The sequence below is a fragment of the Sordaria macrospora genome, chromosome 5 (genome assembly GCF_033870435.1).
Source record: "Sordaria macrospora chromosome 5, complete sequence".
Classification (NCBI taxonomy): domain Eukaryota; kingdom Fungi; phylum Ascomycota; class Sordariomycetes; order Sordariales; family Sordariaceae; genus Sordaria; species Sordaria macrospora.
In genome coordinates, this window is record NC_089375.1 from 335,912 (window position 1) to 362,830 (window position 26,919).

General features: G+C 53.0%; 7 protein-coding genes across 7 annotated transcripts; 3 read left to right on the forward strand and 4 right to left on the reverse strand.

Annotated features, from left to right (window-relative positions):
• Positions 1–452: 452 nt before the first annotated feature.
• Positions 453–2,236, forward strand: SMAC4_07811 (uncharacterized protein). The gene is made up of 3 exons (XM_003352322.2): positions 453–850; positions 934–1,421; positions 1,484–2,236. The coding sequence occupies exons 1-3, from the start codon at positions 685–687 to the stop codon at positions 1,946–1,948; spliced, it is 1,119 nt and encodes a 372-aa protein (XP_003352370.1). The 5' UTR covers positions 453–684; the 3' UTR covers positions 1,949–2,236.
• Positions 2,237–2,925: 689 nt separating this feature from the next.
• On the reverse strand, positions 2,926–7,578 carry SMAC4_07810 (uncharacterized protein; the record flags this gene model as incomplete). The annotated part of the gene is made up of 3 exons (XM_003352321.1): positions 2,926–6,469; positions 6,551–7,319; positions 7,389–7,578. 3 exons carry the CDS (start codon positions 7,576–7,578, stop codon positions 2,926–2,928), a joined length of 4,503 nt encoding a protein of 1,500 aa, XP_003352369.1.
• A 916-nt stretch (positions 7,579–8,494) lies between these two features.
• SMAC4_12781 (uncharacterized protein) lies at positions 8,495–9,118 on the forward strand. The gene is made up of 3 exons (XM_024655878.2): positions 8,495–8,644; positions 8,813–8,908; positions 9,038–9,118. Exons 1-3 carry the CDS (start codon positions 8,573–8,575, stop codon positions 9,056–9,058), a joined length of 189 nt encoding a protein of 62 aa, XP_024511699.1. The 5' UTR covers positions 8,495–8,572; the 3' UTR covers positions 9,059–9,118.
• A 705-nt stretch (positions 9,119–9,823) lies between these two features.
• On the reverse strand, positions 9,824–11,871 carry SMAC4_07809 (uncharacterized protein; the record flags this gene model as incomplete). The annotated part of the gene is made up of 1 exon (XM_003352320.2): positions 9,824–11,871. The coding sequence occupies one exon, from the start codon at positions 11,869–11,871 to the stop codon at positions 9,847–9,849; it is 2,025 nt and encodes a 674-aa protein (XP_003352368.1). The 3' UTR covers positions 9,824–9,846.
• Positions 11,872–15,783: 3,912 nt separating this feature from the next.
• On the reverse strand, positions 15,784–17,365 carry SMAC4_07808 (uncharacterized protein). Its single transcript, XM_003352319.2, has one exon. The coding sequence runs from the start codon at positions 16,948–16,950 to the stop codon at positions 16,033–16,035; it is 918 nt and encodes a 305-aa protein (XP_003352367.1). The 5' UTR covers positions 16,951–17,365; the 3' UTR covers positions 15,784–16,032.
• Positions 17,366–19,505: 2,140 nt separating this feature from the next.
• SMAC4_07807 (uncharacterized protein) lies at positions 19,506–21,574 on the reverse strand (the record flags this gene model as incomplete). The annotated part of the gene is made up of 1 exon (XM_003352318.2): positions 19,506–21,574. Exon 1 carries the CDS (start codon positions 20,601–20,603, stop codon positions 19,506–19,508), a length of 1,098 nt encoding a protein of 365 aa, XP_003352366.1. The 5' UTR covers positions 20,604–21,574.
• A 792-nt stretch (positions 21,575–22,366) lies between these two features.
• On the forward strand, positions 22,367–26,612 carry SMAC4_07806 (uncharacterized protein). The gene is made up of 2 exons (XM_003352317.2): positions 22,367–25,865; positions 25,967–26,612. The coding sequence occupies exons 1-2, from the start codon at positions 23,586–23,588 to the stop codon at positions 26,453–26,455; spliced, it is 2,769 nt and encodes a 922-aa protein (XP_003352365.1). The 5' UTR covers positions 22,367–23,585; the 3' UTR covers positions 26,456–26,612.
• Positions 26,613–26,919: the final 307 nt, after the last annotated feature.

Genomic DNA, 26,919 nt, shown 5'->3' on the forward strand with positions numbered 1-26,919 from the left:
AATACCAGCTTGCGGGGTTGAGGTAACTAAGATATGGGGTACGCTTCTCTCTCACGTATATGGTGTGGGACAAAAAGTTCTCACTAACTCTTTTACTTCTTTCTGATAAGCGCATGGTCTTTTTCCCCTGCATCCAGACGTTCTGCAGTTCAGTGATGTTTGTCTGTTAGCTGAATACTCCAATCAACACCCCTTTGAGCCCGTCTCAACGCCGAAGAGACTTTGCGACATAATTTGTTGGAAGTTGTAATCATGCTAGGAATGTCTCAGCAAGTGAAATAGAAGTTCAATCATGCCTTTGGCGGAAAGAAAAAGGCATGGAAGCTAGGTAAAAAGACACTCAGACAAGTTTGACCAGAGGTCTTCAGCTAACACACACACATGAATTGGACTGCAGCGTCTTCCCTTAACAATTACCACTGGCTAGACCCCTGAACAGCTCTCCAGTGGTACTCCCCCCGTTGTCGGTCATCCGTCCATCCATCCAAACAAACCGGGGGCCGAGCCGAGTCGTCGCACCTTGTTGACCACTTTCGAGGTTCCGCCCGCTTCGTTGTCGCGACAGTTCACACCAGACGACTATTGACTTTCCGACACTTGTACAACACACATATACCCACGACACCGCTTTGACTCCAGTTCACCACACCCATACATACTCATCACGGCTAAACGATAACAAACATGTCGTTCCTCTTTGGCCGAGCAAGAACAAGAACCAACGTCAGCGATCTCCCCCGACAAGCCCGCGAACATGTTGTCAAGCTCGAGGGTCCCCAGGGCGCCGCAAAGGTAGAGGAGCTGGCCAAGGTACTATCGCAAATGAAGCAATTACTTCAAGGGACACATGGTATGTTATGTCGTTCCCTTCTTCCGGCCTTCCTATCTTCAGTTCCTCCGGCCAGCCAACTAACACATGTGTCCCCAAAACAGAACAAGAAGCCTCCCCCGAACAACAATACCAATTAGTAACCGGCATGATCGAAGAAGACCTCCTGTACCTCCTCGCCATCAACCTCTACCGCCTACCCTTCGACTCGCGCAAAGACACCCAAGTCATTTTCTCCTACGTCTTCCGCTTCCGGCCACCCAACGCGCCCCCGACGCGTGCCGAACCGCTCGCCCTCGCCTACGTGGTCGAACGACGGCCCCAGGTCCTGATCGAGCTGTGCAAGGGGTACGACCACAAGGAAAGCGCTCAGCACGCGGGGACGGTCCTAAAAGAGCTTATCAAGAGCAGCGAGGCGGCCACGGCGGTGATTCTGTATGATGATGGCGACGAAGAAGGGTCGAGTGCGAGGGGAGTGGCGGCCATTGATAGGAACAGGAAGCAGAGCGGGACGGGGATATTCTGGTCCTTTTTTGAGTGGATCGATAGAGGCTCTTTTGAGGTTGCTGCTGATGCTTTTACTACTTTTCGGGTGTGTTTCTGTCTATCCCTCTCTCTCCCTTTTCTTCCAACGCCGGTACTAACGAAAGACAGGAACTCCTAACAAAACACAAAGACATAATCCCGCACTACCTCTCCCAAAACTTCGACCTGTTCTTCAGCAAGTACAACACGGTGCTAATCCAATCAACCTCGTACGTAACCAAGCGACAATCCATCAAACTCCTGGGCGAGATCCTTTTGGACAGGTCCAACTACAACGTAATGACCGCCTACGTCGACCGCGGCGAGCACCTCAAGATCTGCATGAACCTGCTGCGCGACGACCGCAAGATGGTGCAGTACGAGGGGTTCCACGTCTTCAAGGTGTTTGTGGCAAACCCCCATAAGAGCGTCGCTGTGCAAAAGATTTTGTTGATGAATCGCGAGAAACTGTTGCATTTTTTGTCCCACTTTTTGGAGGACAGGACGGATGATGAGCAGTTTATTGACGAGAGGGAGTTTTTGATTAAGCAGATTAGGAATATGCCTGCTACGCCTGTGGTGCCGCAGCGGTAGTTTGTCCGTTAGGGAAGGGGGTGTTGTGGGTTGAAGAAGGAAGGGGGGGTATGGATAATGGGGGAGGTTGTAGATAGCACTTATGGGTTTGACACAGCGGGCGTTTTTTTCATTCTTTCTTTTACTTTCCTTCCGGTTGTTTGGGCGACGGGTGGGATGGAAATCAGAACTGGCAATGGGCAGGACAGAACGGGATGGGATGACGGGGAACATTGAAACATTGAATGAGTAAAGTAGGCATGGTATGTATGTAATCACCATTAGATAACGAACTTAATGAAGGATCAAGACAGCATCGCAATCGCAGTCCCAACTCCGACCTTAATCCGCCCGTTGTTGTTATCACCTATTCAGTGGCATCCGTTCTGTTCTTCCGTTCATACATCAGGTACGTTAACTGACCAAGAAACCTTAGAATTGTCCCATACTTTGTTAGGCATATGAATAGGTACTAGGATAGCCGCACCACCATCACAGACTTCATGAACCAAGACAGCAACGAGAACATAACCGGAGGAAGGGTGGTACCTCGTAATAGTGACAGTGACAGAAAAGCGTACTCCTCAATTGATTTAATTTCCCAGGGTATATATCGTTATCCAACTATCTATCATAGGTATCATGTCATGTCATGCCATGTCTTGGCGCAATGGACATACCACACCATACCACACCATACCATACCATACCGTACCATACCGTACTACTTTGAACTTATAAAAAATCCAACACTTACAATTCGACAACAGAGATGCTTTTGGACACCTTCTCCCTTTTCCCCTTTTCGCTTGCAGCGCGCCAGTACGCCACCAACGCCTTTGCCCTTCTCCTAATGTCCCTTGCCCTTCTTCGCCTTTATTCTTTGCTCCCCTCGGCTTCTTGTCTTGTACAGCCTATCCAACAGCCAACAGCCAACAGCCAACACCAACACCCTCACCACCCTCACTCCTCTCAAAAAGCCCAAAACAGTAAAGTACTCACCCCTCAGCGCTCTCCTCCCTAATATCACTAAAGAAAACCCCTCTCTCTCTAGTATCTACCCTCTCCCGTTCAGTCCACTCCCTCCCTCCTCTCAAAATCCCACTCGTATTCCCCACTCCCATTCCCGAAGCTGGTTCCGCATATACCCTCCTTAGTTCCCTCTCTCTTGGGCTAGCTAGTATCGCTGAGGGAGTTGAGGTGCCGACGGAAGTTGAGGGGGCTGTTGGTGGTCCTTGGAAGGGGAGGTAGTGGGAGGGAGGATAGTGAGATGGGAGAGGGGGAGCGGTGGATGGACGGTCTAGTCGGAAAAGGGATTTTCGAGCGTTGAATCTTTCGGATCGGTCTGGGCGGTCGGGTCTTGATGAACTTTCTGGTCGTGAACGGTCGTCGAGGGGTGGTGGTCTTGAGCGATCATCTTGTGATTGTGGTTGGTACTGCGACTGAGGCTGGTATTGAGACTGAGGCTGGTACTGCGCCTGTCCAGCAAACTGTGACCCAGAAGCAAAGATAGTGTTCCCCTGCTGCCCACTCCCCTGCCCAGTCCCCTGCCCAATACCAGCGCCCTGCACAACCGGCAAAGACACCGAATGCCCCACCCGTCCCAAAGGCGGCGCCCGCCTAACTCTACTAGGCGTACTCATAAACCCCGGATCATTAACATCCAAATCCGGAAGGAAAGATTCCTCATCATCATCAAAGTCCATAGGACCTAGATTACTAACCTCGGCCGCTAGCGTTTGACTTGTCCTGAACGCCGAACTCGAACTAGAAGGATTGTTTCTAGCATTGACTAGTCGAGCGGATAAGTTCGTTGGACGCATATCTGAGCTTCGGCCGGTTGGTTGTTGGACGGGTGCTGAGACGATGGGGGTTTCTGGAACTGGGATTGGGGCTGTGAGTCTGCTTGCTGGTCGACTTGCTGTGCGACTTGTTGGGCGGGATTGGGAGTAGGGATTTGAAGTAACGGGAGGGTCCGGGTTGGGATGGTAGGGTTGATAGCCCGTTGGCGCTTTTGGTGGTTTTTGGGTAGCGGATGGAGGAGCGGATCGTATAGGAAGCTGGACGGATTGCCTCGACGGTACTGTCGCCGCTGTTGCCGGTGGGAAAAGGAACGTTGACCTATCCCTCTCCCGCTCAGGTGGCATCTCCGAATTACCAAACCACTGGCTAACACTATTGCCAAAGTTTGCCGTCGTATCACCACCACCGCCGCCTCCCCTTTCTCGATCTCGATACCTTCCCATCTGCCTCATCACACTCCTCCTCCCACTCAACATCGTACTCATCCTGGGATCAAGCATACTATACTCTCCCATTCCGATACCCCTCTCCCTAACAGCCCCGGGGTTAACAACCCCCCACCACCCCTCCAACACCCCCACCGCCATTCGTCTATCTTCCCGTTCCCTCAGCGCCTTCACCGCATTCCTCTTAGCAACCAAATGCAGCGCTTCATGTTCCCACCTCTGCAAACAATTCTTGGTAGTACCCTCGACTTCCCATTCCTCGGCATCCATTTCCGCTTCTCGCATCTCCGCTGCGCTATCCATCCAGTTCTCTAGATAGGATTCTAGCTCGGCGTCGGCGGCAATATCTCTTATCTCTTGCGCCCTTTGGGAGATGGAAGACCAGTAGGAGAGGGTATCGTAAACGTCCGAGTGGTTGTGATCAAGATGTAAAGAGTCGGCGCCAGCGCCCATGTCGTCGGACTCTAGCAGGGCGTTGAACCAAGTGCTTAGACAGGACTGGGCTAGGGAGATCTTGTACTCCCGCCGGAAGGAGCGCAGGGATGTCATCATCCTCTCGCGACGAGCTTGTTCTGCCAAAGAGGGCCAGCAGTTGAGGACGGAGGTGATGGTGAAACGCTTGGAGTGTTTGGAGGCCTTGCGAAGATAGTAAGCATTGCGCGTGGTAGAGGAGACGAGGGCTTCGCGCCAGCGGTCTAGACACGGCTTGGTGGTGCGGTAGAGACAGATGAGGTTGGCATTGTGGCGAGGGGTAAAGATGGCGTTGGAGGCGTCGAACCAGGTTGAGAGACAGGAAGACAAAAGGTCGTCGGAGTAGATGTAGGAGGCTTCGGACTCGGAGTGTTGGCGGATGGAAACGGAGGTCTCAGTGGCGGAGAGCCAGGTGGAAAGGACGGATTTCTTAGTTGTGGAGGCGGCGTGGTGCTGGAACAAGGCCAGACGTTGCTCGAGGAACCAGTGAGTCAAAGTATCTTCCAGAGTCTCCTCGTCTTCGCGGATATTCCACAACTTGAGCTTCAACTCCAGCTTCCAGGTGTCCACGGGGGTGAGAAGCACCACAGCGTCAGCCAGCAAACCATCCCGACGAGCGTACTCGGCTTCTTCCCGCCAATGCTCGAGACAGTTCCACTTGAGCGTGCGCTCGTCAGCCGCGCGAAACTTCCTAAGCGTTCGCAACAACCGGCTCTGCTCGTGCCAATTCGCAAGAATAGTCTGACAGTCCTGTGTGACTTTATGCAGCCTGCACTCGTACCCGGTGTACCTGAGATCATCCGCCTCTTCGTGCCAGATATTAACCGCCTCGTCGAGGAGAAGTCTCTCATCCAGGGCAATGGCCACCTCATGATCCTCTTGCACCTCCTTTGTCCTCGTAGTCCAATGGTTCAAGCCTCCTTTCATCGCCTTGAACATCGCAAAGTCATCCGCCACCCTCCCCTTTTGCAGCCGATACCAATGCATCAATCCCTCTCTCATCGTCTCCCTTTCCTCCGTCTGCTCAGCCACGTGCCCTCTAACCTCCTGATGCAACGCCACGGCCGTCCACTGCTGCAGCGCATGAAGAAGCACAAAGTTCCTGGCCTTCGTCTCATCCTGAATATGCTGTGCCCTCCAAGCATCAAACGCCCTCTTCCTGACCAAATGCCGTCTCGCGACCGCGGTACGATCCAGCTCCTCGCGCGCTTGATCCTGCCAGAAGTTCAACATATTCTGTATCGTGAAAACCTCGTACACTCTCGTAGCGCGCCGCTCCATCTTGTCGACCCACGCTTCATACTCGGCTTCAGCCTCGCGGCGCTCGCGCTCTTCGACAACAGCCACCGCTTCCTCGAGCCATATCTCCAGGACCTCGGCCTTGATGTCTTCGTCGTCGATCTGCGTCGCGATGGATAGAAGGTGGTCGTGGTCGCGCTGGTGGCGGTTGAAGTGGTCGTGCCAGGATGTGAAGGCGTCGCGAAGCAGCGAGACGTCGTCTTCGGTTCGGAACATGCGCACTTTTGCTTCTTGGTATTCGGGGTCGGAGGGTGGGGGTCGCGTAAAGGCATGGTGTTGGTGGCTGCTGCTAGGCAGGGGCAGAGGCTCGTCTTTGGTGTTGACAGTGGTGTCGCTGGTTGCGCGATGGAGTTCGGAGAAATCGGTTCGAGGGGATTTGTGGTTGAGGTCGGTTTCGCCTATTGAGGAGAAGGACATGGGCCGTGGTCGTTCTTTGTTCGGTCTGGCGTATGCGGGTAAAGCGCCAGCGGCAACCTCCGCATTTTCGTAGTGATGCGGTGCGCCGAACACGCGAGGGATGTGTCTGACCTTGTCCAGTACGGGGTTGTGCGGTTGGAACGGTCGTCCATCATCGCCATATTCCCCTCGTATCGAACTCTTGGACCTCGAAGCCAATTGACTTCTCCTCCCCTGGCATTTCTCGGGTGACCTCCCCCTTCGATTCAACAGCTGCTCCCTTTCTCGTTGCTGCTGTTCCCGTTGTTGCGCCAGCGCTTCCAGTCGTCTAGCCCTCTCGTTCCTGAGCGTATCCCCCGGCAAGGCATTCGGATCTGTGAAACTCGCCGAACGTGCTCGTGACCGAATCGGTAGTCCACCAAGCGCAAGCGGTCTCGAAACAGAGCTGTGTCTCCTCTTTGGCAGCAGTCGTCGCAACTTGATATCGAGTTCCCCGCCCGTCACGTCCTCGTCCTCACTAAAAACCGACGAGAACCCACCCAGCGACCTGCCCGATACCGAGACGCTCCTCGACCTAGACCTAGCAGCCAGCTTATCCCCTACCGCCGCCCTCCTTCTTGCTTCAGCGCTTCCCCCTCTTCCTCCCACCGCAGCTCCAGCAGGCGACTGCTCCCGACTCCCTCCCAACGGACTACTAGGCACATACTCCAACATGATGCCCATACCCGCTAAGACGGTTCGAAACCGATCCAGCAAACTGGTCTCCCCTCTCGAGTTCGGCGCGCATCGCTGGCCCCCAATCTTAAAGATAAGCCGCGAGATATGCGAGGGCGCCTGGTCCGGATCTGGGTAGCCATGTGCGGGGAGGATCTGTTCGGCGGCTTGGAAGAGCGCGTTCGTCGGCAAGCGGTCGCGTTCCGGGAGGGAAGGAAGGATGGACTCAGCGAGGGTGACGATTTCGTGGAGGAGCTCGATGTCTGTGATGGGGTTCGGGGTTAGCATATTTCAAGACTAGAGGGTCAGTAGAGGCGGAGAGGAAAGCGCACCTTCATTAGAGTAGTACGGCTCATTATTGTGAGCTTGAGCTTGTTGGGCGAAGCTGGTATTGGCGTTGGCGCTTGTACCGACATTGCTGCTGTTGATATTGGGACCTTGAGGTTGTCGCAAAGAGGATAACTGTGGTAACCCGGCCCTGCCATCTCGGTGGTGGAGGGGCAGAGAGGGTGGAGGCGGCATGTGAGAGGGCGCCGCCACCTCGAAAGCATGACTATGGGAATCCTAGTCCCCGACTGTTCATCAAGCACGATGGTACGCCTTCGAATATGACGATTGGGTGGGCTGGCGTGGGCGACTGTTGTTGTTGTTGTTGTTGTTGTTGGGTTTCTTTGCGATTGTAGAATGTAGTAGTGTATTGCTAGGTTTATAGGACGTAGGTTGGTAGATCGTTGGTATGTTCAATGCGACTGCGATGGAGGGAAAAACTGGCGAGACTGGCTAGGCTGGGAAGAGAGAATGCGCGCTTGTCGACGACGGGGAGAGAAGAGACGAAACGTTCGTTCGTATACACAAGGTTTGTTTATCGTTATCGACCGAGCTGAGAGGTCCGAGGTTTCGACTAGATTAGCAAATTGCGCAAAGCTGCAGAGAGTCGCGTGAGGAAGAACGAGGCCGACGGAGTATCGAGTGAGAGCAAGGGTTGGCGATTGCGATTGCGATTTGCTGCTTCTTCCCGTCGAAGCGGGAGACCTGGAGTTGGTGATGCAAAGAGATTGTGGAGGCGACAAGAGATGCGACCGCTGGACGGGCAACCAACTGCAGTGCGGAGCGGGAAGCCCAATGCGATTGAGACGCGTGCGGCAGGTTGGTGAAGGTGCAGTCTGAAACTATACTAACAGTATGTGGCTTAAGCTACCGCTAAACTTGTTAGTCACATATCAATTATACGCACCACCTGGCGCGCTGCCGCTAGATCGGTCCAAGTTGCAGTGAGCAAGCTAGTGCATCAGGTTCAGATGAAAGGAAACCTCATGTATGCAGCCTTCTAAGCTCAATATTAGGTACCTTCCTAACAATTAACCTCTCCGGCGAGAAGACACCAACGTCACGAGTATCATCGCCTTTCCTCCACGCTACTATTAACCTCCAATCTCACATCAAGAATAGAACGCAGCTGGCAGGTCTCATCGGTTTGGATCACAGTACAATCCGAAAGTTTGAACAGCTCGTAAAGATGCAGCCCCAAAAAGCCACCGTCCGCCCAATCCAGCGGTTCGCTTCCGCAGTGTCCAAGTGCTCCGTCGAGGTAAGTCAAGTCAAGTCAAGTGAAGTGAAGCTATTCCCATCTACCAGCCCCTCCCTTGCTTTCATGTTCATCCATATACCTACGGAGTCCACCCTCTCCGAACCCTCTCCAGCAAGCACTCTTTCGCAGTTTCCAGGTGGACTAACTTTATGAACACACTACTCACAGTCGGCGGCTTACGGAAAATGTATCCTAGCAGATTACAACTCCGTGCACAAAGACCTGTGCGCTAAGGAGTTTATGCGGTTGAAGGATTGTTACTTGGTATGATGCTCTCTTCTTTTCCCGTTATTCTACTCGAGCCCTGTTTACTTCCCTTGTGTTACATGTTTTGGTCTGAAATATTGAAAGGGGTAATTGAAGGCTGACATGATATGGTTGTATGACGAATAGTTGGCTGCTAAGAAGGTTTAGACCTAGAGGTTGATAGCTTCAAGAGAGATACAGACCTCCATCCTCCTCCCATTTGTTGTTGTGTTGATGTTCTGACATGTCTCGTTTTGTGTCTGCTTCGTCTGTGGTTGACAGTCGGGAGGATTATATCTGATAGAAACATGGTGCTTCAGTGCGATATGATGTAGAGCAAGTTTCCCCTTATTCTTCAGTTGTCGATTACCCTTGTTTGGATGTTAAAACATATTATAGTTCATGAGTGGTGACTATTGAGGAGAGATATGTAGAGTGAGTGGGAGTGGTTTGAAATTGAGCACCGAAACTGAGCATCGAAAACGGCAGGTCAGATATGTTGTCTTTTCATATTCCGCTTACTGTGTAGGCTCACCTCTTTTCACTGGTTCTTATATTAGCATGATGGTAGTGGGTATCCTCGCTTCTCATTGCAGAACTGTGATGCTATACACTCCAGACTTCAGAACATGTCCTCATTATGTCGTTCGATCTCCGAGATATACAAGCCATCATATGTCGTTCAACATAGGTAGATGCCAAAAGAGTAGACAGAAACTAGACTTTATGAAGATGGACAGAACAGGAAAAGTATAGGTAACAAAAAAAACAACACAAATGGGGTATAAAGAAAAGACGCCAGGTCTCATCAACTGTCCATCCATCCATCCATCCATCCAGATCCCTCCGCGCTCCATAACGAACGCTGCGCCCGGTATATATATATATATATATCAAAAGAAAAGCCAAACATATCTGTCCCTTCCATTCCCTCCGTCTCTCAAACATTTCACATCTCACACCTGATCATAGCTCATCCAAGGTAAATCCCGATCATAAACCGTCGTACAAGTCAAATACCCCAACACACTGCCACTCCCTGCACCACCACCACCGCTCGCCCCACCATTTGCACCACCACTACTCTCTTTAGCAGTCGGATGTGCACTTCCCCCTCCAGAAATCTCCAATTCCAATCCACTACCCATCAGCGGCCTAACCACCTCCCTCGCCATGGCTTTCAGCTCTTCAATCCTCTTCTCGAATCGCCTGAGGTTATCCCTGTTGTATAACTCCGGTGAGAGCTTCAAAAACCGCTTGCAGTCGTCGTGGGTAAGGTATTCCTTTGGTGAGCCCCCCAACAGACGAAATGTGCGACCAAGCGTAGCGAGGGGTGTGGTAGATAAATGCGCGGGGGTATTGGTTGGTGCATTCGCAGCATACGGGTCGCGGTCGCGGGCGGAAGCAGAGGCAGAGTGAGTATTTGACCCTGACGCTGATCCAGAAGAGGAGCTATTATGTCGATTCCTACTCCCCGGGACGTTATTGCTGTTACCGCTTCGATGTCCACCCCTCGTCCGTTCCGGGATTTGAGGCGGGTGTTTGCTGGATGTATACTCCGCCGAACTTGGCGGGGAAGTATTTTCCGCGAGCCACTCCCGGAAAAAAGACACAGCTAGCCAGTCAACGTATCCGTTCCCTGGTCCGACGCGCTCGCCTCCGCGTCCTGTTAGACCCAACCGGAAGAGGCGAGCTTCCACCCGTGACACAACCTCTTCTAGTTCGTCGACTTTATCTTCGATTATGTCCACTACTGACTCTGGCATCGCTGCTCTTATTGACCGTTCGCCCGCGGGCCATTGTCCGACAACGTGAATCAAAGCTTCTTGGAAGATGACTTTGCTTCTTGCTAGATACCCAAGGCGAAGGTAGGAGATGGGGTATTTGGCTATTTGTCGCCATAGCCGTGATTGGAATTGTAGGAGGTGGTGATCCACGCGCGGCCCGACGACTGCTAGGGCATCGTATTGGTCTGCTAGCTGTAGGAGAGATTTGCATTGCACGTAGGCGTCGGGCAAAGAAATGGGGTCGATTGTTGGAGGGTAGTTGTACATAATGCGGAAGAGGTTGTCGTAGTCGCGGAGGAGGTCGAGGTCTGCTTGTGAGGGTTCTTCCCTTGCTGGTGGCGGAGCATTGTGATGGTTGCGAGACGAGGAGTGTGAGAGGCTGAGGTTGGCGACGGAGCGAAAGAAGGAGTTGGATTGATGGGTAGATTTTTGGCTGTTACTTCTGTGTCGGCCTGACGAGGAGGTCCCATTGCCGAAGATGGACGAGTGTGTTGGTGGTGGCCCCAAAGATGTAGGTATTGGTGGTGGTGAGGATTCCTCTTTCTGTACGAGCATGGGAATGTCATTGTCGTCGGTGCCGGTGTCGAGTTCGTATCGCCATCGTTTCGTCGGTGCTGAGTCCTGTGTTGTCCTTGCTATTGTTCCTGTTTCTGCCACATTCCCGCTCCCACTCTTCGATGCGCTGCCCGGCGCGGGTAACTCTGGTACTCCTCCTCCTAAAACAGTTGTGGCTCGTGACCATTCCTGGCTGGTGCTGGCCTCGAAGAAGCCCGAACACCTCGTCAAAATATGTCGATGTAGTAGGTATCGGTTCTCGAGTCCGCAGGGGACGCGCACGACGATCTCGACATCGCCGCTATGGCTGAAGATGGGAAACTCGTTTTGCGGTACGAACGACGCGCCACCGGCGTGTGATCGGTTATATCGTCGGGTTCGTGATGAGACGTATGATTGCGACGAGTTGAAGTTGTTGTTGCTACTGCTGTGGTGACCGTGACCGTGGCCGTGACCGTGGTGGCTGTAGCTATCCCGGTGGTTCGCCCGTACGCCGGTGCCACCAGCGCCGCCTACGACCGAGGATGTTCCCCGTATCGCCAGAGTCGACACATCCCGGTCGCCGCCGCCGACTCCCAGTGAACCAACACCAAGGCCGGCAGCAGCAGCGCCGGGCCCGGACCCGTATTGCGCGACCATGGGATTTTTGTCGAGTTGTTCGCAATGCGGAGCGTAGTCTGATGCGCTGTCCGTCGCCTGGCCCGCTGATGGGGGAAAGATGCCCTGCGTCCGTGGATGCGCGCCAGTTGGATGCGCGACACTCCTTGGGTTGTGGACCCCTTCTTTGACTGTAATGTTCCTTTTTGTTTCCCGAATTTCCTTCTTCTGTCTGTCCAAACAATGTAAAATCCAACTTCTTTTCTCTTTTTTTCAGACCCTCTTTTCCCTAGCTAGGCTGGGCTGCCTCACTTCTCTTCCTTGTCGCCGTCGTCACCGTCCGCTTGGTTTGTGAGTGGTGAGAGTCGAATTGGTGGACAGCCGGCTGCCGGGTCGCCGCCAGGGTGGTTGGTGTTGTTTTAAGCTGTGAGGGGTCAATGCATGCGGGCAGGAGGCTGGTTTCTCGATATCGCGAATCGCAGCTATGTACCGTAGGGTGACACTGTGAGTTCCTGCGTGGTCCGCCGCTGTCTGTAAAAGTTTGAGTTGTGCGGTTGTACGCGTGGTAATGCGTTGCGATACGTGCTATGTTTCTTCAAGTTCTCTCTCTTGCTTCGATTCGTCTCGTCGTCGTCTCGTCTTCTCGTGCTTCACAGAAAAAGGTAGAAAAAAACAAAAACACGCAAACAAGCTGCTAGTGAGATTCGGCAAGGCAAGGGAAAAAGAAGCTTTAGAACAAGAGAGCTGCAGGGGCAAGAAACAAGGACGGGAGCCAGAGGGAAGAAGGAAAAGAAGGAAAGATCAAGCAGAAAACAGAAATCAAAAACAGGAACAGGAACAGGAACTAGAAACCTAACAGAAACAGGAACAAGATCAGGTACAGTACCGCCCCGGCGCAAAAGACGGTTGCATCCAGTCTTGAAAATCCAGGGCAAATCACAAGTCTTCAGGTGAATCAGATGAGTGCAGCGCGGTGCTTTTAACCCCAGCCCCACAATTATTCGGCGCCTGCTTCAGTTCTGCTCTTCGAGATCTCAACGACAAGGGAAAGGGAAGACACCAAAAAAAACTGTCAGGGGTGTCTTCCAAGAAAAGACTCCAGTGTCGCCTGGTTCACATGGACTGCCCCCCTGCGTTCAGTTCGGCTTCGAAGAAAAACTTGAAAGCTTCAACCGGCACCGGCACCGGCACGGCCACTAACAGCTGAGTTCGTCAAAGACGGAGAGGCTTGTGATCTCCGTTCGGTCGAGGCTGTGTCGACTGTCGGCTGTGTTCTTTGAACCGCTTGCAGTCGAGGGTCTTCGAACGGTCGAAGTCGCCGGCGATGGCGATATCGCCACAAGCAGGGGAAATACCACCCACTAACTATTCGTTATTCGTAGTCGGAGTGGTGGTGGTGGTGGTGGTGGTGGTGGTGGTGGTGCTGAATGCAACCGCTCAAACTGACAGGCGACAAGGTCGGCTGCGAATGCGATTGACGGCTCGACAGGAGGGCCGCCGATAAGATTTTTGGTTGAAGACGTTTGAAGTTGAGTGTGCCTCGCCAGTGCAATTGAGTCGCCAGGGGCCAAGCAATCAGAGTCGATGGATGGTTCGAGTTCAAACTGTTCGAAGTGCTGATGGTTGTCTTTTTGGTTGCTTTGGTCAGAGGATAACGAATGATTGGTGGTGGTGTAAGAGCTGGGTTGGTTTCCTCGATACTGACACCCTTCGCGAAGCGCAGTTGAAGAGACCCTAAACCGAAAGGAAACTCGAAGCAAAGAGGCTTGTTTTAACAAGATCAAGTATACAAATTAGAAGAATCTTTATGAATGAATGCTATGATGGCATGAGGTAAGGTTGTTGGTAGTTCGCCCGGTTGGAGCTACAAGGTGGAGCTGTTATGGGAGTCTTTGTTCACTTGGACATCACCACTTCCACTTTGCGTAAGAGGCAACCTGAAGTGTCCTAGGAAATAACTCCCGAAGCAAAACAAAGGAGGTTTCTATGCATAGAACATCGCGAGGAAAAATCATCATTGTTTTTGTTTTTTTGTTGACATCCATCCGAAAACGAAAACAGCAACGCTGCAGCTCTCAGGCTTCAGCCAATGCAAAGCAGGTCTCAATCGAGGCAGCCTGCAGCAGGCCAGCAGCTGGAGGCACCCCGATTGTTCGGAGGCTCAGGCATGGCGTGCGCATGGCAACCGAAGACTGCCTGTCGCGATTGTTGCTACAGCGTTGCCTCGCATGAGCGTGAATCGCGCTTCTTTGACGTTCCCCCTTTATCATCGAAATTGTCGAGTTGGTTGCTGCCGTTTCTTTATCATCGAAGTCGAAGATGTTGGCTGGCGAGTGGATGAAAAGGTGACTTACACAAGACCAACTCCCGTTCTAAAACCTCTTTATTCGACTTCGCCCCATAACATCCAGCCCTACCTACACCTCCAAGCTCGCCTTTGTCCTTGTCATAGCTAGCAACTACCTTCCAATCCTTCGACTGCTCTAACTGCTCTGTCTTCGGAGTCGGAAAAAGGTGTGTAGTTACCCGCACTGCTGCACCGAGTCCAGTGGGCAGTGGCTTTTATTCCCACCCTCTGCTAGCCCAATTCCCCACTGCTCCCGTCCGATGCACAACTTCAGTTCCTTTGAGACAATGAGGCAAGTTCATCCATCCCGCATCCCGCATCCAAGCCCATCCCCAACTTTTGTTGCTGTGCTGCTTCCGGCCGAGAAAGACAAAAGTCACAAAAGGCCAAAGCACAAAGTAAGATCAGTACTTATGTAAGGGAGGGGTCATGCCATCTTGTCTTGTCTGTCTTGTGCCTGGGCTGAGGTGTATCTGAATTGAGAAGTGGAGGTGGTATTACTCAACTCGACCCCGAGCTGTTCCAGGTTCCCTTCCTCAGAGCGATAAGATAAGGATCGTTCCAGAAAAGATGCCGTCCTAACGTCATCACTGCAAAATCTGGAGGGAAACCAATAGTGCAGTAACCCACCTACGTGTCATCAAACCACCACGGAGGCCCACTTAAATAACAGTCATCAACTTCATCGCATCCCCATCGGTATCTTCCATTTGTTTTATCCTTCGAAAAGATGGTTCCCTAAGTATATTCGCGAAAACTCCATATCCTGATCAAGCTACGATTATTTGATGATTTCAAAGATGGAAGCCGTGTGATGTGGTCGCCCACCACGAGCGCCAACGGACCGAGCCTCATCGCGTGCTCCTCGTCTAAGCGCCATCCGAGCACGCTCACTTGTTATTTTTAACGTCTACTTCCGCCTCCGGTAGGGCATGAGACGTATAGAGCACGCTCACTGCATCGGACAGAGGCTCGAGATGCAAGCAGAGGCCAAGCAAAGATCACAGTTAAGGAGTCATTCATCCGATCTCCTGAATCTTACTCCCCAAATATTCTTTTAAACTTTCAATGTCCGCGGTCGCGAAGAGTGTGGTCAACCTCGATCTCGAAAAATGAGGCTGGTCAGATTGCAAGCCGAGGACAGCCAAGAACAAGACCACTGACATCAACTTGTGGATGCATGGCGCCCATCGCGCTCACCGCGAATAATTAAACTTCGACTTGGCATTTGAAGCTCCGATTGAACAAGCTCGAGGTTGGGATCCGCTCGCTTGTCTTATCGTACTCACCGCCTGGGTCTTTTCGCCAGATAATTTCACTAGCTTCACGTTGCATGAAGAATCTAAGAAACCAATCACGACCATGTTGACCTAGCTTGCTTGCTTGCTCAATGTTTGTTTGCTTGATCTTAACTCATTTGTTTTGAACGTCTATTCTTACAGATACAGTTCGCGTTGGCGTTGCGTCGCCCGCTCATTCCATAAAACCCCCAGAAAGTTACCCCGGATTTTGCCGCCGAATCGTTTGTCGGAAACCAGTAGAAAAATCGAACCGAAACATAAAAGTGGAAAAAAGAAAAAAAAGAAAAAAAGAACCCCGTAAACCGTTCGCGCGGAATAATAAAAACACTGAAAGTCAGTTCGGATGAAAGATGTTGATCAAAAAATCGCAGAAAAATCGAATCGCTGGCAAGTCGTTGAGCCACGCATTGGCCATGCCGGTCGTGACCTCTTTGTCATTCGCCAATCAACGCCCGAAACGCACGTCGCCCAATCCCCAAGTAACGCCAACCAACCACAGAAAGACAACCCAAATCGAAAGATGGAAGAAAGGAGAACGCAACGATGTAACGCTCTCTAGCTCATGTCCATCTCGCTGGCAACATCAAAGATGGATGGGCCAGCATTGGTGGGCCTAGTCGTTTGAGAGGCATCCATTGTGACGGGGCCATCGAAAACAGGCGGTGTTCCCTTGAGATTTTGAAGCATGCCGTCGGCAGTCTTGCTGACAAGTCGCCCTTGACGGAGGTTCTCGGCGAATAAGAAGTATCCTTCAGTAGCCTCAACCAGATACGCCTCCAGGCCATGGCTTTCCAATAGGATCTTGGCATTTGTGACAGAGTAGTGGTTTTCGATGTAGCGCGCCCAACCACGAGCTGCGGGTTGCTTGCTTTCGGGGATTCGGGCCCAGCCGATGCCGAGATGAACGGTAAAGTCGTCAACAATTGGACCGGCCAACGAATCCGGTGAGGCGGTCATTGGGTTGGAAGTGTCGCGCAATGGGCTGCCGCCGCGACTGGAGAGAGTGCTGTTGGAGGAGCGAGGATCAAGCCGTTGTGATTTGTGGCTGCGCAGGGATGGTCTTTCTTGGGACATTTGTTGCTGCAAGCTGAGGGCCTCTTCGGACTTGCGCGCCGCTTCGAGTTGAGCCTTCTCATCGACCCAGGTGCCAGACTGACTGCTAGCATCGGCAACGTATCCGGACTTCTTTCTGATGAGGGTCATGCCAGGGCCGTAGACCCATTCGTCTTCCGACTCCTTGATGACGGGCTCGACAATCTTCTCAGGAGGATCAAGGTTGACGGCGGCTTCATCGCGCGAGCGTTTACGTCCGGCCGCGGAGCAGTTGCGGAGGAGTTGTGGCCATGAGATGGGTTGGCTGAGCGAGGCTTGCTGATCCAGGTAGGACTTGCCAAACGAGAAGTTGTGGGCGACCTCTGCTGGCATTGTGACGACGGGCGACGAGGAGGCGTAGTAGCGGTCGAAAGACGGCATGATGGATGGTACCTGTCTAGCACTCGGGTAAATGTGTAAGGCGAGGCGTGTAAGTCGCAGGTGATCCGACACTGGTCAGATCAGACGCGTGGTGATATGGTTTTGAGTGTAGACGACAGTGTCTAGAGAAGAAATTGGCCGGGAGGTACCAATGTAGATGGCCAGAAGAGTGAGGGTGAAGTGTTGTGGTAGGTAGGCGAGGACTTGAACGTCCTACGAGGTTGAGTGTAAGTGATGGTATAAGCTGGCGCCAAGATTGGTTGGTATAAGCCAGAGTAAGAGATGGTTGATAGGTGAGGTGACCTTCAGTAAGAAGAGGAGGAGGACGGGAGGGAGGTCTTATAGTATCGTTGGGAGCCTCGTGATCAGGAAGGATGGTGTTGGTGGAGGAAGGTAGATATAAGTGAGAGTGGTGAGGAAGGAAAGAAAGGAAGAGAGAGGATGGGACGGAAGAGAAAGAGGGAAGTGTGGTGGAGGAGGGTGTGTAGAAAAAAGAATGGAGAGAGGAACGGGGATCCGAGGACAATCAGATCACAGAACTGTGGAAGAGATGGAAGAGAAAGTAGAAAAGTGAAGTACACGGTACTGTGTGAGGGATGGGGATGCAGGCGGCGAAATGTGGGAGAGCAAAAAGAGAGGCAGTAGACGGGGACCTGCGAGACCTTAGACCCCAGACCATCCTGGACTGTTGGAGGTCGTGGACGCGGGCGTAGACCGTGGTCCGTGGTCCTGCCATTGTGTGGAAGCGCAAATGTGTGTGGAAGATGGAGGCGATTGTCGCTGTCTCTCTGTGTGTGGATGGCACGAGAAAGGCAGACAGTAAAGGCAATCGAGCTGACAGGCGTACAGCTGCCGGCTGGCACGGACACGGGAGATTCAGATGCCACTTGCAGCATCTGCCATCTCATGCCAAGCGGTTCGGCTATTGGACAGGACGCTATGACCGAGAGCAGCGTTGCCGGCAGCACAGGCCGCGGCAGCCAGTGCAGGACTGCAGGTACAAAGGTACAAACTCCGTCGGGTACATCGCGCCAGGAACCGCCAAGCGGATGCCAGGATGCGGCAATCGTCTGAAGGATCTCCAATTGGCTCTCGGAGGATAAAGCGGGTCAGAGCTAAAGTAGAGTATCTCATTGGCTTGTTGGTTCTGGGGCAGAAGAAGCCCGGGGCAGTTTTCTTGCGGAACATCTCGTAGCTCCGAATCCGGTTAGACTGGCAGAGCAATGCTCCTAGGGCAGGCGGTTTGCCCCCTTGTTGATAAAAACAGAAAAGGGTGGCCGGGCAACCCGCCTCGCTTTTTTTTTTTTTTGGGAGGAAGCCAAGCCCGCGTTGGTCGTCCCCACTCGGAACGTGACTCTGGCCTCAAAATCCAAAATGCCACCGAGCCTGGTCCTGTGCCGCCGTTGAGAGAAGTGAGCAAGATGGCTCGTGCACCGTCAGAGCAGCCGTCTCGCTTCGTTCCTTCCCCCGGTGAGGCCGGGCGGCAGATTCCATCAAACCGACTGAAATTCCATCCGTGTCCCGTGAATGGCTCCACTCCTTTGCGGGCTTCTCCACTTTCTGTCTTTCGCACTTGCTTGCGGAAATCTTACACCCCTGCTGTCTGTTTTTCGACGCCCTCCAGGTGCATCAGCCAATGATCTCACAAGTTCATGGTCCTCGTTCAAATTTCCACCCCTTCCCAGAATGAAATTTGTGGTCAGCTGACGACTTGCCTGCCGGTAAACGCCGTCTCACCTCTGAGTTCGTGCACCATTCTGCTCGTAGGTATCTTCGTACCTTAAACTGACCCAGACCGCCTGATAAGCTCCTCCACTTGTGCAACAGATAACAGAGTTGTGCAAGCTGTGTCGTGTAACCGAACCTGACTGAGAGAGAGCTGCCGTCTTTGCTTCCTCTGTCAGATTGTCAATCTGTCCATCCCTTCCCTTCCAATCTTTCGTCCCTCCACCGGTCATCCTGTTCCCCTCAGCTCCCGCAAGATCCCCAAACACGACTGGGCGGCTCGGCTCGACTTGACTCGAAACACAGCCCTTTCCTGCAAATCATGTCCCGATCCATTCATTTATCCATCATCACCCTCCATCACCAACCAGCCTCACTCGCGCGAGTGCACCGCCTTGGTTGCCCAATTCGCTTCATACGACGTAACAAAATGGAGACTTGAACCCTGAAGAGCGAGCCGTGTCAGGACTGCTGGCTGGTCCTTGATGGGCGATCATCCAGTTGGTGGAGTTTGCCATGATGATCCCTTATCTTATAAGTGTATTTTCATTGTATCCATCAACAAAAAACAATCTATCTAACAACGACAGAGCTTCGTCAAAAAATGCAGTTCCAATGAGTGGCGGACTGTCGGCTGTCCTCTTTGATAAGAATGCCATCACGATGCATCAACCACACATCACTAATCACCAACACTGTCAAGCCATTACCTCATACTTCATCTTCCCACCCTAACAACTGCATGCTTCAAGCCAACGCACTCAAGTTCGTACATCATAGAGCCACCAGCGCATCATCGTCACATCTTCCACCCTCTTTCAAGCTCCTCTTCACAAATGCGCCTCCTCCTCCTCCTCATCGCCCTCCTCGACACCCCCTCCTCCCCTAATATCAACAAACACAACACCATCATCCGTATGATTCTCACTCCCTCCATACAATCCCACCATTCCGGGCGTCCTTAGTCCCTGTGGACTGGGCTCTCTTCTGCTCCTTTGTCTCTGCGCTCGACTAGTCGTCGGCGTCCTCTGCTCCTGCGAGAATGAGGCTCGCCAACCAGCAGGAACTGTATACGCCCCTTGTCGGAGTAGTCGACTCTGGTGTCGAGCCTCGGGCAAGTTCTGCGGAGTTCGAGGCTGTGACGAGGCTGGAAGGGAGTCATTATAGACCCGAAAGCTTGCCGAGGTAGCAGGAGGCATGGGCGTGCTAACGACGGGCTGGCGAGACGGTGTCGTAGGGGTTTCGATGACTGGAGAAGGCTTGGATCGAACGCTGCTAGGTGTGGCAGCAGCCGGGGTATGGGTTCTGCTGCTGGCGAGACGCGTTAAGCGTTCGGACGGAGAGCTACCATGATGGGGAAGAGCGGCGGTGGCGGGAGATGCAGGTTTCGCTGCAGATGAGGGAGTGGCCGTCCGGGTCCTGATGCTCAGGTTTTGGAACGAGAGCTCGAATCGCTCGAAAGTACGGGGACTGTCTCTGTTGCTACGGCGAGCGGATGACGTCCTAGGCGTTCTGACGGGCAGCTGACTCCGAGACGAGCTAGCCTGAGGCTGCTGGTTGAGATCACGCTCATCTCCAGCGCCATCGACAGACTGCTCGCAGTTACGCTGGTCAAAGGAGACATCGGGGCACGGCGGCCGGGCAGTGGGGACCACTTCGGTCTGTTCTTCAGGGAAACGGGCAGGCAAAACGGGGAGCTGGACAGGCTGTTCTGCGTCGTCATGATCGGGGATGTCTGTCTCATCATCACTGTCGCTGTAGTCTGGCAACGATGGGGCTGAGGATCCCGACGTTGCGTTTTCAGAGGCGCGTGCGCGGAAGCGCCATTTGCTCTTGGTGCTGACTTTGCGGGAGCCCTTGCGGCGGTCTTCTACTTCTTGCACCTCGGTCATTGTTAAGGCGAGGACGGTAGGTCGGAGACGGAGCATGATGGGCGGCGTTGGGTTTGCCTGATGAGGTCGTTGTCGTCAAAGAAGCCGAAGAAACAATCACAATCTTGAAAGGAGTCTAGGTTTGAGGTTATGAGAAGGACCTTAAAGGTTTCGTCTTCACTGGTTCAAACGTCATCTTGCCAACCTGAAGCTGTCCGGTTCCTTCCTGACAAGAACTGAAGTCCCATTTATGGTGTTTTTGGAAGCAAGCACGCAAGATGTCAGTCGGCACGGGGTCGAGAGCCTTCAATATATGGAGGTAAGTACGAGATGGCAATCGCCATGGGGACAAAGTTGAGGAAGGTCCTGACGGCTTTCGGGCATTGTGACAAACGACGGGACCGGGAACCTATCCTGGCTGTAATAGCAAGAGGAATCGTTAAACAAATCCACTTCAAACTCAAGGCTCTGACCTTCACGACCAAGATTGTTTTTGCCTTTGTGCCTTGCGACTGGACATAGACGAACCCAGAAGCTTGAAACCCAAGCTATTGTAGGAACATCAAATTCGCGACCAATCGCTAAACAAGGAGTTGTACGATAACAGACGGAATGAGAAACCCGTATCACCACTTTGGACGTCAACCCAATTTATATTGTTAAGGTTTGTCAGCATCTCTACACGAGAAGGCAAGAGACCTGACAAGCTGGCGCCGAGACGAGGAGGCGGGGTCAGAAGAGGCATTCAACATGGTCAAATTGCTAAACAGACCATGCACTAACAATTTGAACATTGCACAGTTCACCACACCAAGACAGCTTCTTCACACTTCAGAAACCCATTGAACAGACGGATCCAATATCTCACTCGGAGAGTAGTTCACCCAAGGCGATCAACAAACTTGAAGAGTCTTAAGTTTCCAACTCTCTTACCTGTCATCCAAGTCATCCCACGCAAAGCCCAAGATGTCATATGCATGTCGAAATGGCAGCTAACGCAGGAGTGCATTAAGGCACGTCCCAAGCCATGGGGGCAGCACGGTTTCTTTAACGACAAGAAACGATCCAAACTTTGAATTTCAATGGAGTTGAAGTCGGAGTCCAAGCTTCTTCAATCGGGAGCATCAACATCATCCGTCATCACCTCGAATCGCTAATTTCCTACCGTGGCCGAAGCGTTGATTAAAAAAAGGCAGAACCGAGATAACCGGCAATCACCCTTTTTCTGTCGATTTCCAAGGCACGAAGGAATTGTCGAGACATTGACAAGGACATTGGATTAGATAGCCCTGTCCTGTCTCTCAGTTTCGTTCAGTGTATGTAAGTGTACTATGATTAGAGATATCTTAGCTGAGTGCCATTCCCAAGTGGCCGGTAACGAGTCTTCCTTGTGCGGCCTTGCATGTTTTCGTTCTGTGCATGAGCATCTCGCATCCCTTTTAAGGAAAAGAAGAAGCAGAGGGTCAAAGAGTCGTCCGCGTGGTTAATGGTGAAGGATGGATCCCAAGGAAGCTCCCAATACCAGTGGCCGCGGCGGAGAGTGACGCCGCAAGAGTGGATTTCCATGGCGGAGCCTTGTCTGGCACGCCTGAAATAAGAGGTGACAACAGGATCCCATCCACTATACCACAGTAAGTAACTCGCTAGCGGGAGCCTAGAAAAGGTGGGTTCAATTAACCCAAGAGATGCGACGGGAGCTTGACTTGATTCGATTCATTCGACACATTTGCACTTGCACTTTAAGAGACTGACACTTTGGTTACTGTAATTGTCATTTGAGTCTCTCTCACAACCACTCACATCGATATCCAATTCAAAAAACACTTTCAATTTCAAGTTTGGGACGTGGACTCCATCCATCAACGTCGCGCGAGGTAGTGTACAGGTGGTAGGTGGTTCAGCTACCTACACCACCTAGGACACCTCCCAGGTCCCAGCCTGTCTCTACTCGCTACCTACTAGCCCATCCGCAATCGCTTGTCTCCATTTTCCTTCTTGCACTTGCAGCAGCAGCTGGACTGGCAGAAGAGAGAGAGACCGGAGAGAGAACTGGCACCTCGGAATCCCTCACCGACTTCTATCCCCGACCATCACCGGCGGTCCCATAGTCTCTCCCATTCAACAACCCATTCAATACCCCCCGATCGACCTACTCTATCTTAGCAGTGACCGACCGTCTGTCCGCCCCGATTGTCTAGAGTTGACCGGCACACACACACATACACAACGGTACGTACCCTGTACTATAGTTCTACCCATGTACAATGGCTTCAACTTGAACCTCCCCCATCCGCCCATCATCTCCTGAATTCCGCATTTCCATATTCCTGCTGCCCGTTTCTTCTGCCTCCCCTTCGACTGCACCGTTCGCATCACCGCAACGCACCGCACCGCACCGCACAACACTGCCCGCACAGCACTGCCCGCACCGCAACCCGCAGTCGTGGCCTTGCATCAGCTTGGCCAGCGCACCCTCCCAGGAAAAAAACCACCATCGCGGTCCCCCGTGCCGAACCTCCCCCCCCTGCTTCCCGGGTACCCTGGGAGGTTGATTGGAGCTTCCTCATCTCCTGGTCCATCTCCTGGTCCATTTCTAGCCCACAGCGCGGCTACCAGGACTCTGAGTCGTCTACCAGACTGCCACTGCCTCCTCCTGTTCCAATGCCCAACACGCAACACTCCAACTGGTAATCTGACAAGCAGGGTTTAGTTCTACCTACAGAGAGTCCAAAGCCAGAGTCGAGAGGGCAGTCAGACCACTGCCGACGCATTTTCATCCTTCCAACAAACCCCTACATACGATCTCTTCAGCATCTCCTTACCCCGAGCCATCGACCGCTTCGATTGACCGACGCCCGGACTGCCGTTGACCGAACATTGTACTCGAACCCCTCGTCCATTCAGCCTACGAGTCTACACTCCGCCAGCTACATGCTTGATGCATAGCCCTGGTGGTTCATAGCTTGGTTGCCATACGACCGTCGCCATAGTGCTGTATTCAACCCATCCTTCGCTTGGCGGCGTCGCCCCTTAAACAAAATGAACGGAGACTTCAGCTTGTCCCAAGCGCTTGGCGGCTTACGAATCGCCAACCTCGACGATGACGACTCCGTCCATTCCACAGAGAACGAACAGACAACCCCCAATGCTCCCGCCAATCAGTCTTCCCCGAGCCGTCAAGATACAACGAGCAATGCTCCACATACGAGTCCTCAGCCTGCACAGCCTCCTTCTCAGCGGACACCAAACAACCTAGAACGTCAGGTTACCCCTCAAGACCCCCCGCAGCGCCCGCCCCATACATACGAGACCGCCGCCGCGATCCTCAGGAACGCCCAAGATAACCTCAACGCCCGTGGCTATCCTCCGACTAGCCAGCAATTGCCAGCAGGAAATGGGAACCGGCCACCAAACTCGAGACCCAATACCGGAGGGGCATTACAGTCAATGGAGGTTGATTCGCAGCGGGGAGGATACCACGCACATGGACACGGGAGTGCGTATGGGGACCTACGGAACGAGCTAAGGAACGAAATCCAGACCGACACTTCCCGGAGTTCCCTATACGGTGTGCCGACTGTTACGAGGAGCGACTCTAGGCGTGCGCCCCCTGGTGCACCTACACGAGAGCCCAGTCGATCATACCATCAAGGCCGGCCCGGTCCCGGTCCTCCCATGGGGGTCGATCCTAACGGCGCGTTGCCTCCTAGGAGGAGCTCGCGCGGGGTTGGAGGATATTCTCAGATCCCGGGCATCCCTGTAGCCGCGCCCGGCACCTATACGTCAGAAGCACGGCTGGGAGAAGTACCACCCATGCTCTCCACCAGCAGCGAGGAATGGAAGGACAGGGGTGCGGCAGTCGGCGTTAGGAGAGAGGTGGATGCCGACGGGAGAGTGACGATGAAGCCGGTCAAGAAGGGAGTACGCGACTTCACTTTTGGGAGGATATTGGGAGAGGGCTCCTACAGCACCGTTTACCTTGCGACCGATCGCCAAACCCTGAGAGAATACGCCGTCAAGGTGCTAGAGAAGAAGCACATCATCAAGGAGAAGAAGATTAAATACGTCAACATCGAGAAGAACACCCTGAACCGCCTTACGGAGCATCCCGGTATCGTCCGCTTGTATTACACGTTCCAGGACGAGACTTCGCTGTATTACGTCCTCGATCTATGTACAGGCGGAGAGCTGTTGGGCGTGCTGAAGAAGACGGGGACGTTCGACGTGGAATGCACAAGGTTTTATGGCGCTCAAATATTGGACGCCATCGACTACATGCACTCGAGAGGTGTCATCCACCGTGATCTGAAACCCGAGAATGTTCTCCTGGACGAACAGATGCACGTCAAGATCACAGATTTCGGTACCGCCAAGCTACTGCGAGACCCTCGAGATCCCAGACCACCAGAGGAAACGCCGGGGCATAGTGGCGAGGATGACGAGCGAGCAGCATCGTTCGTCGGTACGGCTGAATACGTGAGCCCCGAGCTCCTGACGGAAAAGTCGGCGAGCACAGCCAGCGACATATGGGCTTTTGGATGCATCGTCTACCAACTCCTTGCCGGTCGGCCACCCTTCAAGGCGGGAACCGAGTATCTGACTTTCCAGAAGATTGTTAAGCTCGAATACGAATTTCCTCCCGGTTTCCCACCCGCCGCGCGCGATTTGGTAGAACGATGTCTCGTGCTGGATCCCGCTCAGCGTTTCATGGTCGAGCACATCAAGAAACACGAGTTCTTTGCCGGACATCCGTTTGGCAAGGATCTGTGGAGGATGAAGGCGCCGCGGTTGAAGCCTTACGTACCAGGGTCCCAGGAGCAGCAGCCGCAAATGATGCACTTGGGCGGAGGTGGGTCGAATTCGAATCATAATCACCCTATGCCCATGGGCAACCTAAGCTCAGGAAGAGGCACCACCACTCAAGGGGGACCGGCCAATAACGTCAACCGACCTGCTAGGATCATCACCGAACTACCGCCTCCTACGCAACTGGATCTTGACTGGTCACCCGTCTTGACGAAGAACAACGAGCGCATCCTCAAGCTGGGCGACCTGATGGTCGTGTCGTCGCCGATACCGCACAGCCCACACGGCAAGGAAGGCGGAGACGGGCATAAGAAGCTGGCTCGCTTCTTTGGCGGCAGCACTACTAAGAAGAGACAGCGGCTCGTCATGATCACCTCGAGCGGCCGCATCGTTTTTGCGCCGGCCGGCGGCGAGGAGAAGAGGGCCAAACAGGAGATCTCGCTGCTGGCTTCGGATTGCACGTGGAAAACACAAATCGACGCTAAGGGCCAGCCGGTTTGGTGTGTCGACACGGTGAGTAACTCCCATCCCCTCCCGTTCCCGTGAAATCACGCCCCCTACTCATCAGGTGATATCGATATTGATGCTAATGTTCAAGGACAACCCGAATCCAGGGCGGCGTACACTACACCTTTGAAGAACCCAAGTCCTCGGAAAAATCATCATCAAAAGACAAATCCAATGACAAGTCATCATCAGCAGCAGAAGGCGAAGGTGGCGGCGGCAACAGCAGCAAGTACACGGTAGACGAGTGGATCGAGTCGCTGGAGCGGGCCAAGGACCTGGCGCTTTCGCAAAACCTGGTAGGTTCCAACGACAATTTTGGGGACATGTCGATGTCGTCCAACAGCCCGGCGAGTTCGATGGTGAACATCGGTAGTGGGAACGGACATCATCATAATAGTGGAAGGGGACATGGACACCACGGGAACTACGGTGGCATTGGCCTCGGAGAAGGCGGGGGAGGATACAGCATCAGTGATCGATCGGGCCGCAATCAGCTGACTAAGAGTCAGGCGAGCCTGGATGATAGCAGCAGTGTTACTAAGCGCAACCGGTTTAGTCGGAGGCAGTCGAAGAATGGGTTGGGAGCTGCTTTCTGAAGGTTAAAGAGGTGGAGAGATGACGGCCAACGTTGAGTGGTTTCATTCGATCCGATGGAAAGGATAAATAGTGGCTGGGCAGAAGCATAAGACAGCAGACAGCGGCGGGAGTTAGTCCAACAGCAGCGGGAGTCAGTCCAACAGCAGCGGGAGTCAGTCCAACAGCAGCGGGAGTCAGTCCAACAGCAGCGACAGAAGCGACAGAAGCGACAGAAGCGAGGGCAGCGAAGGCAGCGAAGAGGAGAAGAAGGATAAGGTACGAAATTCTAATACTGTTCACACCTTGTACATTGCAACAAAACAAACATTGGATGGAAGGCATTGCGATTTGGATTTTTTGGAGGATTGGGGAGAGGCCGGAAGGCGGACAAAGCTGAATGACATTGGTGTTGAAGCCTACTCAAGCTGTCTGCCACAATCACAGTCACAGGTTCAACATTGCCTTGATCAGCTAAGAGAGACAG

Excerpts from the sequence above, each read along its gene's own strand:
- SMAC4_07811 (XM_003352322.2), top strand. The coding sequence starts at position 685 with ATGTCGTTCCTCTTTGGCCGAGCAAGAACAAGAACCAACGTCAGCGAT. Across the intron at positions 851-933 it reads ATTACTTCAAGGGACACATG|AACAAGAAGCCTCCCCCGAA; the intron begins GTATGTTATGTC and ends TCCCCAAAACAG. Across the intron at positions 1,422-1,483 it reads ATGCTTTTACTACTTTTCGG|GAACTCCTAACAAAACACAA; the intron begins GTGTGTTTCTGT and ends AACGAAAGACAG.
- SMAC4_12781 (XM_024655878.2), top strand. The coding sequence starts at position 8,573 with ATGCAGCCCCAAAAAGCCACCGTCCGCCCAATCCAGCGGTTCGCTTCC. Across the intron at positions 8,645-8,812 it reads TGTCCAAGTGCTCCGTCGAG|TCGGCGGCTTACGGAAAATG; the intron begins GTAAGTCAAGTC and ends CACTACTCACAG. Across the intron at positions 8,909-9,037 it reads GGTTGAAGGATTGTTACTTG|TTGGCTGCTAAGAAGGTTTA; the intron begins GTATGATGCTCT and ends TATGACGAATAG.
- SMAC4_07808 (XM_003352319.2), bottom strand. The coding sequence starts at position 16,950 with ATGCCGTCTTTCGACCGCTACTACGCCTCCTCGTCGCCCGTCGTCACA.
- SMAC4_07806 (XM_003352317.2), top strand. The coding sequence starts at position 23,586 with ATGAACGGAGACTTCAGCTTGTCCCAAGCGCTTGGCGGCTTACGAATC. Across the intron at positions 25,866-25,966 it reads CGGTTTGGTGTGTCGACACG|GGCGGCGTACACTACACCTT; the intron begins GTGAGTAACTCC and ends ACCCGAATCCAG.